Consider the following 13,223-nt stretch of genomic DNA (forward strand, 5'->3'; position numbering starts at 1 on the left):
TGCAAGATGAACTGGCCAATGGGAGGCGTGCGTTTTTCGCTGCACGTCCGCTCTATAGCCAATCGAGTACAAGAGAAGGCGGGGAGAGCGGTGGAGCATGCGTATTACGAGGCGGGCGCCAAACTGATGACATAAAAGCCGGGCTCGGGGAGCCGCTTGCGCTAGACGTGTGGCCGAAGCGCGGGGATGGCGTCTCGCGGGCGGAGACCGGAGCACAGCGGGCCCCCGGAGCTGGTGAGGCCGGTGACCTGCGGGCACCCTCTTTTCTTCTCCCAGGGCCTCTGTGTCCTGAATCCTCCCCCGACTCCCCTTCCTTTTTTTTTTTCTCCGTGCAGTTCTACGACAAGAATGAAGCCCGGAAATACGTGCGCAAGTAAGGGGAGCCTGGATGTTGTGGGGCGTCGGGGGTCGGGAACCGGCAAGTTGCCCTGATTGCGGAGGTTGCTTGGAAAGCACGCAGAATTTGGGGGTGGGGGAAGGAATAGACCTGAGTTGATTCCATTTTCAACACTGGCAAAGTCAACTTTAAACCTCAGAATCCTCTCTGGATCTCAGTGACCTCAACATCAGAACGGGAGTGATCATACCTACTTTCTCTAATGTGGCAGCTTATTTTAAGCGCGTGACAAAATAGGTTGGACGCAGTGGACATGTGTAAGGAGTCAGTGCTGTTGGGGGAAAGGAAATAATATTCATTGAATGCTTACTGTATGCCCCAATTTACATCATCTCAGTAAATCTTCAGAACAGCTGTTGGTAGAGTATCTGAATTTCACAGAGGGTGGTTTTTTGTATGATTATGAAGTCCATTAACAGATGAGGGCTAGAGCAAGGACTTCCAAACGTCTTCTTTCTGATACAGTACTCTGTAAGAAAGTTCTGCAGATACCTGTTTTCTCTTTTTTGTTCAAATTAGAGTACCAGACAGAGTCAGCAAAAATCTCTGGGTAGTTGTCATTATGTTGTAAATAGAAACTTTTTTCCAGTTGCAGAGCCTTGTGTTAAAGCATTTTGAAAACTGTTATGTGTGACCCTTTCCCTGGATCTTGGGAAAGCCAGATACACTCTAGACCTCTTCTGTTCAGTATGGTAACCAGTAATCATCAGCTGTCTATTGAAATATATTTAACCTGCTAAACTTAGTATGGAGAAAGTGTGAAGTATTTTATTGATTGTTTTTTATGTTATGTTTTGAAATGATGTTTTGAGCATATTGGGTTAAATAAAGTTTAGTATAGAGTGTAATATTACAGTCAATTTTACATATTTAATTTCTTTTTAAACGTAGCCTCTAGAATGTCTCAGGTGGTTTGTATTATGTCCCTGTGGACAGCGCTGCTATAATTTTTGTTGTGCCTTGTTGACCCTTCTATATGGGGGTAGCTATACTTGATAATTCTTCTAGAAAACATGTTTTTAAGTAATACAATGTCAGAGGCTGGTGGAGTTGAAAATACCCAATGGTTGATCCTTAGATAAATGATTTGTTCTCTTCACAGTAGCTCTGCAGCTGGCACGCTTTTAATTTGTGTCAGAGCAAAGTAACACGTTGTATTGCATGGACTTTTGGGCTCACTTTTATTTTTATTTATTTTATTTATTTATTTATTTATTTATTTATTTTGAGGTACACCAAGTTTAATCATCTGTTTTTATACACATATGGGCTCACTTTTAAATGGTTGTATTTGAGTTTGTTGACTGGGAAAGGGTACCTCAGGATGATTGTTCCTTTCTCTTTTTCTTTGGCTTTTCTTGGTCTGGGTGAGCTTTCAGCCCAGAACTCCTTTACCACTTGCTGTGTTTCTGTCTTTTTAGCTCACGGATGATTGATGTCCAAACCAAAATGGCCGGGCGAGCATTGGAGCTCCTTTATCTGCCTGAGGGTCAGCCCTGTTACCTGTTGGATATTGGGTGAGATCCTGGGGCCCAGTTCAGATAGTCCAGGTGGTGGGATGTCTTTGCTGCTCACACTGTTGAGTCCCTGTTTAACTGTGTCTTCTAGCTGCGGTTCTGGGCTGAGTGGAGATTACCTCTCAGATGAAGGACACTACTGGGTGGGCATTGATATCAGCCCTGCCATGCTGGGTGAGTATGTCCTGTCTAGCACTGGGGTGGACTCCCCTCCGTGAGCGTGGAGCAGTGATGCAGATTGTTTGATTCCTCACCTACTCTTCTCCAATGTAGATGCGGCCTTGGACCGAGACACAGAGGGAGACCTACTTCTGGGGGACATGGGTCAGGGTATCCCCTTCAAACCGGGCTCCTTTGATGGTTGTATTAGGTAAGAGTCTTAATGTCCTGCTTTTAGTCCTGGAGGCCAGTGCTTCCCAAACCTGGCTCTGTAGCAGAATCGCACAGAATACTTAAAAATACACATCCCCCAGGATTTTCAGATTTATAAGGTCAGTGCAAGGCCCTCAAATATGTATTGTTTTGTATTTCAAAACTACTCCTGTGATTATCTTGCACTGCCAGCTTCAGGCACCATGGTATAGATATCTCTGCTTTGTGTGTGTGTGTGTGTGTGTGTGTGTGTGTGGCCTGGGGGTGGGGGGCAGGGAGGTGGTCTTCTGAGCCTCCAGGAGCCATTTTGTGGGTCCCAGCAGCCATTTTGTTGGTCCCAGCAGCCATCTTGTTGGCCCCAGCAGCCATCTTGTTGGCCCCAGCAGCCATCTTGTTGACTTCTTTTCAAAGAACTTTGTAGTGGAGGGTGGCCCCGACCACTCCAATCTCTTCAGTGGCTTAGGAGTCCTTTCTGAGGCATTAGGTTCAAGTTTTGAATGCGTACGTAGTACTTTGATAACAGATCTTAGAACACTGAAATTACTGTTAGAAACATGAAGTTGTTCTTTGTTTTCTGTGGTAAGTTCTGATTAGTATTTGGTTTAGTGTTTTGTTGATGGGGTAGAAGTGGGGGTAGGGGAGGAAGTCATAGTTTAATTATTCCGTGGGGGATGACCTCCTGTGATAATAGATTGAGCTGTAGGGATACACAGTAGGAATATGGGTGAGGAGTACAAATTTGGATTTGAAGATTGTCTTTTAGAGTAAGGGATTAGCTTACATGTGGGAACAAGATTGGAGAGGAAAAAAAGCGTTTCAAAAATAGCAATTGCTTTTTAGTAATAATCAGGTGAGATGTTCTAAGCTACAGAAAACCAAATGTCAGCAATGTGGTCCTGTATGTTTCAGTAGTAAACAATCATTTTTAGTTTGTTTTTAAGAGGACAGGTGGTATGGCAAGCTTCTCCTTTTCAACACTTGTTACGTGCAAGAAATTGTCCGAGGTGCTGTGGAGTTTGTGGAAATGAAAGTCCAAAAGTTTGTAAGATTCTTCATGGTTTTTTAGGTGCTGTAAGATATGGACCAAGTTACTAAACACGAGCTCCCAGTGTGGGGTGTGCACTAGGGAGTCGTGGGAGCCACCAGAGTTACGAAGAGAAGTAAGCGCACAGGAAAGCTTTGCGCAGGAGGGGCCGGGGCTGGGCTTTGAAGGCTGGGAGGAATTTGGATAGTCAAGGAGAGGGTTTCAGAGTGAAGGAACAGTGTGGGCAAATGCATAGAAGTGGGTGGGGAAAGGAGTCTCATAGACATAGGGATGAGAAATTCCACGGAAGATGAGAGTGTGTGGGGTTGGTTCCTAGAAGGCTTTTAACTCCGTCCTGAAAAGTGTGGGCTTTATTCAGTAGTTGATGGGAAGCTGGGGAGTGACAAGATTGGGTCTGCGTTATAGGAAGATTATTCAAGAGAAGTGAGAGGAGAGATAAGTGGTTGAAGCAGTGGCAGCGGTAACGAGTGCTGACCCAGGAGAGTGGTGGAGGGAAGTAAAGCCGGGAGAGGCGGTCCGACACACCAGCAGGGTTTGGGGGTCTTGTGCGTGTGTGTGCACAGCAGTGAGGATGGGAGTGCCGGAAAGGAGGACATACTCACTGCTTGAGGTTCTAAATCTGGGGATCGTGGAGACACTTAGCAGGTACAGTTAAAGGAAATGATTTAGGAGGAGAGCGAATGGCTTTGTGTAAGTCCAAAGCGTGTTTCCCTTGATTGGAGGAAGGGATGAAGGGGTAGGTGGCAAGGAGAGCCTTGACCTGCTGAGTAATGCTAAACTTGAGATGTGTGTAGAGACAAGATTGAGGAAATGTTTCCTTGGACTGGCCCCGAGAAGTTCCCGCTCACCTTCTGTAGACCCTGTTGGATCCAGTGTTGTAGAATAATGACCTGGAGTGGATCTGCACGTGCCAACGAAGAGTTGTGGGCAGGAGGGTTTCATCTGGAGATCGAGAATGTGTGGTGTTGGTTGTGAAGAGGTAGGGATGAGCTGCGCGTGTCGCTCCCTTTCCTGACTAGGTCTCTTCCTCTTTCAGCATTTCTGCGGTGCAGTGGCTTTGCAATGCTAACAAGAAGTCCGACATTCCTGCCAAGCGCCTGTACTGCTTCTTTTCTTCTCTTTACTCTGTTCTGGTAAGTATGAGATCTCCTCCCCACCCGGGCTGGCTGCCTGTCCCTCCCTTGCCCTGCAGGTAGCGTGATGAAGGGGAGGTGCCATGTGGGAAGGCCATTCAGATGACTGCAGGGATGGCAGGACCTTTTTGTGGCTACTTAGGTCCCCATCCTCAGCCTAAAAAAAGAGAAAGCTCGGGGGGCTGACACTCTAGTGAAATGAGAAGACACCGAGGTCAGAATCTGAGACTGATCACAACTCCTGTGTCCTCTCTGCTGAATTTTAATCAGAAGTTGGCTTGGGGGCCTGGGCTGCAGAGAGTAAGGACGGGGATAGCATGTCAAGGACACACAGGACACCTTCTAGAGTGCACACATCCTCCAACTCCCACCTTGCTTTCCCCCTGCTGCCAAGGCTTAGATGGGGAGCAGGGTGGTTATTTACCACTGAGAAAGCTTTCATTAGCTTTATTTTGTCTTTAGAAATGATGGTGTCGACTTCCATTGTTCAGTTTGAGATTCTGAGTTCTGAAAATGACTTATTTCACTTTTTTTGTTCTTTGGGTCCAGGTGTTTCTTGGTCCCCGTAGTCACCTCACCTCACCTCTGGCTTTCTTAGAGCGGGTTGTTCTGGCAGTTAGCTGGCTGGTCTTGTGCATTAATGTGGTTTTTCTTCCACTCAGACCCTGGGGTTAATCCTGAAGTTCTGAGGGCCTTTGGGTTTGGCTTACTCTCTGCCAAAATGCTCTTCCCTGAGACATTTAAATAGCCAGCTCCATACTACATTCAGGTCTCTGCCCCAGTATCCCCTCCGAGAGAGGCCTTCCTTGAACCAAAACTAAACTTGATAGGTTCTGTCACGTACCACCCCTTGTCCTAAGTATTTTTTTTTTGGTGCTTAATCACTACTGTAAATTAGCTGCCTCCCGCCCTGAAAAGTGAGCTGCGGAAGTTCAGGGGCTGTCTCCTTTGTTTGTGGCTATTTCCCAGCCCTGAGAACAGGACACCTTGCACGTGATGGGAACTCAGTAAATATTTTGTGAGTCAGGAAAGGAGGGCTGAGTGTGTTTGGACCCCATGGGATATTTGCAAGGTAGCCATGTTTCTCTTGCAGGTCCGTGGAGCCCGGGCTGTCCTGCAGCTGTACCCTGAGAACTCAGAGCAGGTGAGCCCCTCGGCTAGTGGAGGTGCAGGGAAGGGGGAGGGACCCAGAACAGGTAAACTGTCCTGCTCCTCGCTTACCTGCTCTCCTGTTGTCGGGAAGGGACAGAACAAGCAACCTTAGGCTGCTTGGTGGGAAAGGAGGGGCTGAACTCCCCAGAGCGGTCCCTGTGGCCCCTGCTGGCACATTTTATGACCTGATGTCCTAAGGAAGAGGGGTGCCTGGGGTGGGGGCGGGGGTAGGAGGTTTGTCTTCTCTTGACGGAGAAACCATCTGATACTGCTGATTTCCATAACTGAAGAAATAACGGGGTGGGAGAGCGGACCTCAACAGTGGTCTGCTCTGTGGAGGGTGATGCGTGAGCAGGGAGGGGGTGGGAGGTACCGACTCCGAGGGACACGTGGCGAGCTGTCCATGACTAACAACACGAAGGAGTCTGCCTCGCAGTGGGTGGCAGTTCATTTCCTGAGATTTGAGTGAGGAGGTGGGTCCTTGGCCTAGAAAGTGAGAATTGGGGAATTGGTGGTTCTGTGATCTATCGAGGGAGGTGTCTGCCGAGGCTGGTTCTAGGTTGCACCTTTTCTGCGTGGCTCTCGGGGACGTGGTTGGGTGTAGTCTGGTAAAGAAGACCTTCAGTTCTCCCAGGCAAGGTCCATCCTGGGGCCAGGTGGGGGCCAGGGGGTTGGGCAGGAAGCTGCTGCTCCCCCAGCTGCTCTGTCTGACACCCCGCTATTCTCTCCCCAGTTGGAGCTGATCACGACCCAGGCCACCAGGGCTGGCTTCACTGGTGGTGTGGTGGTGGACTACCCCAACAGCGCCAAAGCCAAGAAGTGAGTGTCGGGGCCAGGGCGCCACCCCTGCTGCAGGAGAGAGGGTGGCCGTGCCGTGTGGCCCCCACAGGCCCCTGATGAGTGGACCAGAGCAGTGCTGCGTTGGGTCACAGGGGGGCCCCTGGGCAGGCAAGAGGCTTGGCTGTGTCTGTACCTTTGGGGCGGGAGGGGGGCGGGAGGACGTGTCTCGCCCTATGAGGCTTTCTGAGCGGCCCTCACTCTCTGCTTTCTTGTTTCAGGTTCTACCTCTGTTTGTTTTCTGGACCTTCGACCTTTATACCACAGGTGAGGGACCTTGAGTTTGTAGGCCCATCTTTTTCTTGTTCCCTTCTTGTGGGGCTGGGCCGTGTACCTCTTGGGAGGGCTCAGGCCTGGGTGCCAGGCCTTCTGGGGTGGGGCAGATGGGTTGAGAGATCTCCAGGGTGATCTGAGCACTTTGGTTCCTGCAGGGCCTGAGTGAAGCTAACGAGGAGGAGGAGGAGGAGGAGGCCGGGGAGTCCACGTTCACGGCTGAGAGGTAAGGCTGCTGTGCAGCCCTGCCTAAGGCGCAGGCGGTTGCTGCCACCAGGTTCATCAGACACGGCGGCAAGACCCCTCTATTTCTCTCTGCTTTCACCAAGTCTCCCAGGGTCCGATGTGGCAGTGATGCCAAGGCGGAAATCGGACCGGGGAACCCTCTGGGACTGTGCCTGCATCTACCTCCAGCTGAGCAAGGGGGGCCCTTCCGGATATCCGTGGGCAGCCTTCCTCTCTGCCTGCCCTCTTGCCACACCCAGCAGGCTGTCCTCTCCTCTCAAGGCTACCTCCTTCACCTGCATCCCGGACCCCATCCCCTCTTGGCTCTTGTGGCTCCCTTTCCTCTCCGGCATCCTCGTCTTTATTCTCCGAAGTCATTCCCATCAGCACACAGATGTGCTGCGCAGTTTCTCCCATCTTCAGGAAGGTCTTCCCTTAACCCCGTAACAGCCCCTGGCTGCCGCCCTGTTTATCAGCTTCCCTTTATGACTGAACTCCTCACACCGGCTCCCCTGCCGTTCTCAGTCTTCTCCTCTGGTCCATGCTTGTCTCATCACAAATCGCTCTTGCCACCACCAGCCTGTCTTGCCAAACCCAGAGTCACTTCCCAGTCTCTTCCTTCTCCGTCCTCGTTGTAACTCACCTGCTCAGTAGGAGTTGACGCAGCCAACCGCGCCCTTCACGCTTTCGTCCTTTGGCCTCCCACCCACTGTCCCGGTTTTCTGTTAACCTCGCTGGCTGCTCCTCCTCAGTCCACTCTGGGGCCAAGCCTGGACCTCTTTTCTCTCTCTGCTGCTGCCTTAAACACACCAGCTACAGATTCAGAACCTCCAGGTGTGTATCCTTGGTCTCAATCCCACCTCTGAATTCCAAACCACCTCCCCTCTTAAGTCTCCATACCTGAACTTCTCACAGGTCTCCAGAACAAAACAGAGTTCTCAGTCTTCACCTCCGAACTTCTTTCCACCTTTCTTTCCATTCTCAACCCTTTCTGTCTTCCTTAACATCTCACATCCAATCAGTCCCTCCCTTTTCCCCAATCCTACGTGGTCTCCATCACCGCTGCCCAGATGACTGAAAGCTACCTCAGTTGTCTCCCTGTTTTCTGACTTGGCCTCTTTGAATTCATTTGCTGTGCAGCAATACAGAGCCTCCCCTTTGTCTTGTACTTTTTAAAAAACGTAGATCAGATCTTGCCACTTTTCTGTTCAGAAGCTTCAGTTGAGTTCTCCTTGCCTTTATTTTCCCTAACACCTTTCACTGCTCTACATCAGAAGGATTTGTTTACGTGGTATTATTTCTGTCCCCAACTAGAATGAAAACTTAGTGGGGGCTTGTATTGTATCCCTGACACCAGCAGCGTGTCTTGTTAGCAAAAGGTGTTCAGTATTTGTTGAAGGAACAATTGATGATACAGTAGTAGAGAAGGTTTTTCTTAGTTCTGATTGATAGGAGTGAAAGGTCTTGAGACTTTTAAGACATTTAAGAGGAAAGACGGGCAGAGAATGGATGAGTTAGGAAAGCCCAGGGGTGGTGAAAATCATGAGTGTGGTCCTTGTGTCCGCCATGGAGTGATGCCCCCTGACCCTTGACCCTCCACAGATCTCCCTTAGCTTCCTCCGCCCATTCCCCATGGGGCCTTGCGGGCTCTCCCAGCTGTTTCTGCTCTAAGGTGCCTATCGCTTGCTCCCAGCGAGTGATCCCATCTCCTGTTTCACAGGGAAGTACAAGTTGTTTAACTCCCTCCGTCCATCTTAGGCTCCCTCTTGTCCTCACACCAGTGTCTACAGACGACATGTCCTAACTGTAAACTTAGGTAAGTTGTGGGGCCTGAGCATCCTTTTCTCATCTGTTTAAAAATGGGGGGATGTGCCAGCCACTCGGGCAGTGTGTTGAGGAGTCAAGGGCATGTCTGTACAGGACTCAGCTCGGTGCCTGGCGTGGACCTCATCTTCCTACAGCCTCTTCCTCCTGAAGTCCTGGGATTTGGGGAGGGCAGGGAGGAGGCCGTTGTCTACTGTAAGGCTGACCGGGCTTCTCCTGGTGCTGTCACTTCTGTCTAATCACATTCAGGCCGCTTATAAATAAATAGGTAAAGTAAAACAAAAAGACAAAAACGAAAAAAAAATTTTTAAATAAAGTTCTGTAAACGTTTACCTAATTTTTCTGTAATTTCCTCCCCTCTCCACCCTGTCAATGTTGCTTGATTTAGTATTCCTTAATCCTCACCACCCCGCCTCTACCTCTTGTCAGCTGCTCTCTCCAAAGGCTCCGTCCCCTCTGGCATTTGCACTGCAGACTCCACTTCCCTCTTGGCACCTGTGGTCCGGGCCGCTCACCATCTTCACTGCCTCTGTCTCCCCGATGACCCTGCCCCATCGTCCCTCCTGCAGCTGATTATCTTCCCCCTGTTCACTGCGGTACCCCAGAGCCCGTCCTTCCTTAGAGACTCCTGGGGATTAGTCCTGCATCTCCAGCTGCCTCCTGCATCACGTCTGGCACATCGGACTCCTGTCCCCTCATTGTAGGCCTTCTTAACTTTCTTCCGTGAGCTACTGTCTCTGTACACCTTAACATCTAGAACGTGTTGTCATTCCTTTGGTAGAAGGCCTCACTGCTTCCTGGAGGGAGGGCATGTTTCTTGCTGGTGTTCACACCACCATGAACTGGCCCAGCCAAGGGGGATTCTGAGTTTTTTTATTTAATCTGCCTTTTATCTTTAGGTTAGAACAGATGAGAAGTAGCAGCAGGAAGGCTGTGTCAAGCAGTCGGGCTTCCACTGGTCTTCAGGCAAGGAGGACGCTTACAAGAATGACTCAATCCTCAGCAGATCCTCTGAGCCTCACTTGGGCCCTTTCCCTTCTCCCAGTCATGACTCCAGGCAACAGGGCTCTTGTACTCCCTAACCTTCTCCTTCAGTCCTTTCCCTGTGCCTCATTTCCATGCATTGTTTTTGTCTGGAATGCTGTTCCACCTTCTGCACGAAGAAATACCAGCTTATCTCTATGGCCCTCTTCTTTCCCCCATCACTCCCTTAGCAGCTCCTGGCCTCTCTGCACTTGCTTTGCCTCGTGCGGGTGGTCGCTGCCACAGCCCAGCCGTGGACTCTTCAGGGGGCAGGGCTGCTTCATACCCATGGTAGAACCTCTCTGGGCCGAGCATGCAGGTACTCGGGAATCGGTTACGCAAATGGCAAGCAGCCTCCATGGGATGCGAAGGCTGAAAACAGTTTGATTGCAACTGCCAGGTGGGGATGTGGTTTGAGGGCCCAGGCTCCCCGTTCTCAGGGCCTCTCTCTCCGGTAGAGCTGTGGGAGGTCCCCTTTCTCCTCAGCCAGGACTGGAGGCCGAGATCAGCCCTGGAGGACCATCGTCGGGGCTGCCACGAGCTGGGTGGCCTTGTTTTCCTGCCTCAGACATTTGTAGTTACTAGAAGCCCCAACTGGGTCTGTACCAAGTGTGCTGACCCCACAGTCAGACTAGGGCCTTAAGTGGCAGCAGCGGGCACGGGGCCTCTGGCTCTCCTTGCATCCGCTCTTGTGAGCCAGTCCTGGCCTGGGTTGCCCCAAAAGTAGCTTGGCCCCTGCCTGCCCCACAGGCAAGTATGTACACCTAACGTGGTCGCCCACCGCGAGGATGCCTACACGCAAAGGGGACCCCCACCTCGCCTGCCTCCTAAACAACTTCTCTGGCCACAGCAGGTGTCACCAGAAAGGGGGTATCCAGAATGGGGATTTCTGTTGCGGAAGGGGCATCTGAGGCCACCTGACTCGCGGGAAGCTCACCACGTTCTGCTGCCCAGGTTAACCCGCATGCCCGCCAGGCCACCCCTTCCACCTGGCTCACAGCTGTGTCTCCCGCACAGGGTCCCATTCAGGATGGAGAGGCGGGGGCTGGTGAGGAAGAGCCGGGAGTGGGTGCTAGAGAAGAAGGAGCGCCGGCGGCGGCAGGGCAAGTGAGTGCGGGCCGGGTGGGCTGTGGGCTGGAGGGGGTCTGGCCACCCAGGGCCCGGGGCTCACCTGGCCTCAGGGGTCCCAGGGGGTCTTCATTCTTTCTCCTGAGACTGTTCTGTTTCTCCCGCCATGGTTATTTCTTTGCACAGGAAGGTTCGCCCTGATACTCAGTACACCGGCCGCAAGCGCAAGCCCCGCTTCTGAGCAGGCGGCCATGACCTGTGGGACAGCTTGGGGACCACACTGTTGGGAGCTGTGCCACCCAGCCCAGGCACTTGCCTTTGGAGAGTTTCCTGTATTGAAGTGCCTACTTTATCATCTGATAAAAACAGTTTTAGAAAAGTTCTAAAAAGTTTTAAAGTTCTAAAAGTGTTTTCTTCACTAAAAGTTGAGAGCATCTTACTTTGTTCTAAAAGCACCTTGTTCTAAAAGCAATAAAGCACTTTCTCTGGCACTCTGGCTCTGTTATTTTCAGCTCTGTGATCCTAAACCAACTTCTGAAGTTCCTCTTTTGGTGGGGGCTTGATTCCCAGGTATGAATTAGGTTTAAGCAACAAGATTCCTTTAATTTAGGGCTGCTTATGTGTGACTTAGATGAGACTATTATAAATTACAACACCAGGCAGAGTTGGGAAGCATGGGTAGGATGAAATGTATCCATGGTACCCGTTGGCCTGAGGCCTGTGCCCAGCCTCTGGTTTCCTTTTGGTCTGAAGGCATCACCCAGCCCAGCAACCTAGGCTGACCTTTGGCCTGAGCTGGTCAGTTGCTGACCAGCCAGGAACTGGGCTGCCTGAGGGGCCTGTCTTCTCTCCAATCCCTAGTGGTCAGAAGGGCAGGTTCTGCCCTGGGGTGTGGGGAGGACTGCCTAGCAGGCTGATGAGAGGGGATCCAGCGGTCGCTTGTGACTCCTGGAAGAGTGGGGGGAGGGAGCAGATCTGGGCCTGCAGTACAGAATAGACATCAGGCGTTAAGCAGGAGCGGGGGGTCAGGGGGGCTGGAAGTTGAAGGCTGAGGGAGGGGGTTGGGATCCTTGGCCTGAGCCCCATGGTGCCACTGATGTTCACCCCCGAGTTCTAAGGCCATGACGCTACCTAGAGCAGAAGCCTAGTACAGATACAAATGTTTATTCTACATAAAAATTTCACAAAATGGGCAGCTGGTTGTACCGAGACCTTTGGTGAAGGGGCGGGGGGGAGTCGCTGTTCAAGAAGGCAACAGGGACAGTGGTCACAGTCACTGGGCAGGAGCAAAGCTGAGGGGAGGTGGGGCCCGGCCCCGGCCCCGGCCCCTGCCGCATGCGCTCGCATGCACACGCCTTGCCGGTCAACGAGGAAGGGGGTTTTGGGTGGGGGCGCGTTTAAGACTCGAGAGGTCCCAAGACAGTGGAGGCGCCCCTCCCTGGCTGGCTGCTGAATACTGCATCCGAGACCCCCGACACCCACGTGGGCACGTCAGTGGGGGGCAGCAAGGGCAGGACGAGATTGCAGGCCTGAAGTGACACTGACTTCTCGAGCACAACAGAGCAGGGACCACTGTCCCAAACATGCAACACACAATGGCTTGAGGACCCGACGAAGGCCTGCCGGGGATAGTGGCTGGCCCGGCCGTGGGCTTTGCCGGTGCAGAGGCCTGACTGAGACCTGCTCTGCCTCCCTCCCTCCGAGGGCGGGTGGAGACTAGGCACCAGTCAGCCTCTTCCAGAATGTTACCTGGGGTCAGGCACAGCCCAAAGGGGTTGCTCCTGGGGCTGTAGGAATGTGGGAAGGGAGGCTGAGGCAGCTGAAGACCTGGTGGACTCTGCCCCAAGGTAGGGGAGGAAGCCTGGTCTTGACACGGCCAGAAGCCACCCGGCCACGGCACCCTGAGCCTCCCTGGCAGTGATCGGCTGTTAGAGGCTTAGCGCTGGGCTGTCTCTCAGGGCCACCCCTCCCCTAACCCAAAAAGCAGCACCATGTGGCCAGCTGGCCCCCAGCCCTCAGGGGGCTCGACTTAGGGGGACAGCTGGAGAGGACACAGGATGGGGCAGGTGGGCTGGTCAGTAGGAGGCAAGGCTGGGGTCCAGAGAGAGCCTCTATCCCAGGAGAGGGCAGACCCCAGGCTGGAGTGGAATTACTGAAGGCCGGGGGAAGGGAGCATGGCTAAGCCCCGGCCCCACTCCCGCCCACAGCCCTGCCTACGGGATGGCCTGGGCCAGGCCCTGAGGCTGCCCCTTGCTGGCCCGTCCCCACCCAGCTGGCCGTTTCCCAGCCTGGCTGCCCTCTGCCTCTTCGGTACAGACACACACTGTCACAAAGATCATGCACACGATGGCGCAGGG

The 13,223-nt window shown here is 52.3% G+C and overlaps 1 protein-coding gene and 1 non-coding gene across 3 annotated transcripts; both read left to right on the plus strand.

Annotated features, from left to right (window-relative positions):
- Positions 1–111: 111 nt before the first annotated feature.
- On the plus strand, positions 112–11,357 carry BUD23 (BUD23 rRNA methyltransferase and ribosome maturation factor). Of its 2 annotated transcripts, XM_057695025.1 has the most exons (12): positions 112–234; positions 336–373; positions 1,819–1,914; positions 2,006–2,088; positions 2,188–2,284; positions 4,368–4,464; positions 5,558–5,608; positions 6,350–6,435; positions 6,675–6,720; positions 6,885–6,952; positions 10,816–10,905; positions 11,053–11,357. In XM_057695025.1, the coding sequence occupies exons 1-12, from the start codon at positions 187–189 to the stop codon at positions 11,105–11,107; spliced, it is 855 nt and encodes a 284-aa protein (XP_057551008.1). In that variant the 5' UTR covers positions 112–186; the 3' UTR covers positions 11,108–11,357. The 2 variants fall into 2 exon arrangements, with proteins under 2 accessions (XP_057551008.1, XP_057551009.1); XM_057695026.1 differs by lacking the exons at positions 10,816–10,905; positions 11,053–11,357 and adding an exon at positions 8,710–10,809.
- Positions 10,239–10,372, plus strand: LOC130829577 (small Cajal body-specific RNA 20). Its single transcript, XR_009047601.1, has one exon. It is a non-coding gene; the product is annotated as a small Cajal body-specific RNA 20 (non-coding RNA).
- Positions 11,358–13,223: the final 1,866 nt, after the last annotated feature.

Source organism: Hippopotamus amphibius, chromosome 9 (genome assembly GCF_030028045.1).
Source record: "Hippopotamus amphibius kiboko isolate mHipAmp2 chromosome 9, mHipAmp2.hap2, whole genome shotgun sequence".
NCBI classification, from domain to species: Eukaryota; Metazoa; Chordata; class Mammalia; order Artiodactyla; family Hippopotamidae; genus Hippopotamus; species Hippopotamus amphibius.

Coding starts and splice junctions, on each gene's coding strand:
- BUD23 (XM_057695025.1), top strand. CDS start 187: ATGGCGTCTCGCGGGCGGAGACCGGAGCACAGCGGGCCCCCGGAGCTG. Junction 6,721..6,884: donor CTTCGACCTTTATACCACAG/GTGAGGGACCTT, acceptor TGGTTCCTGCAG/GGCCTGAGTGAAGCTAACGA. Junction 6,953..10,815: donor TCCACGTTCACGGCTGAGAG/GTAAGGCTGCTG, acceptor TCTCCCGCACAG/GGTCCCATTCAGGATGGAGA.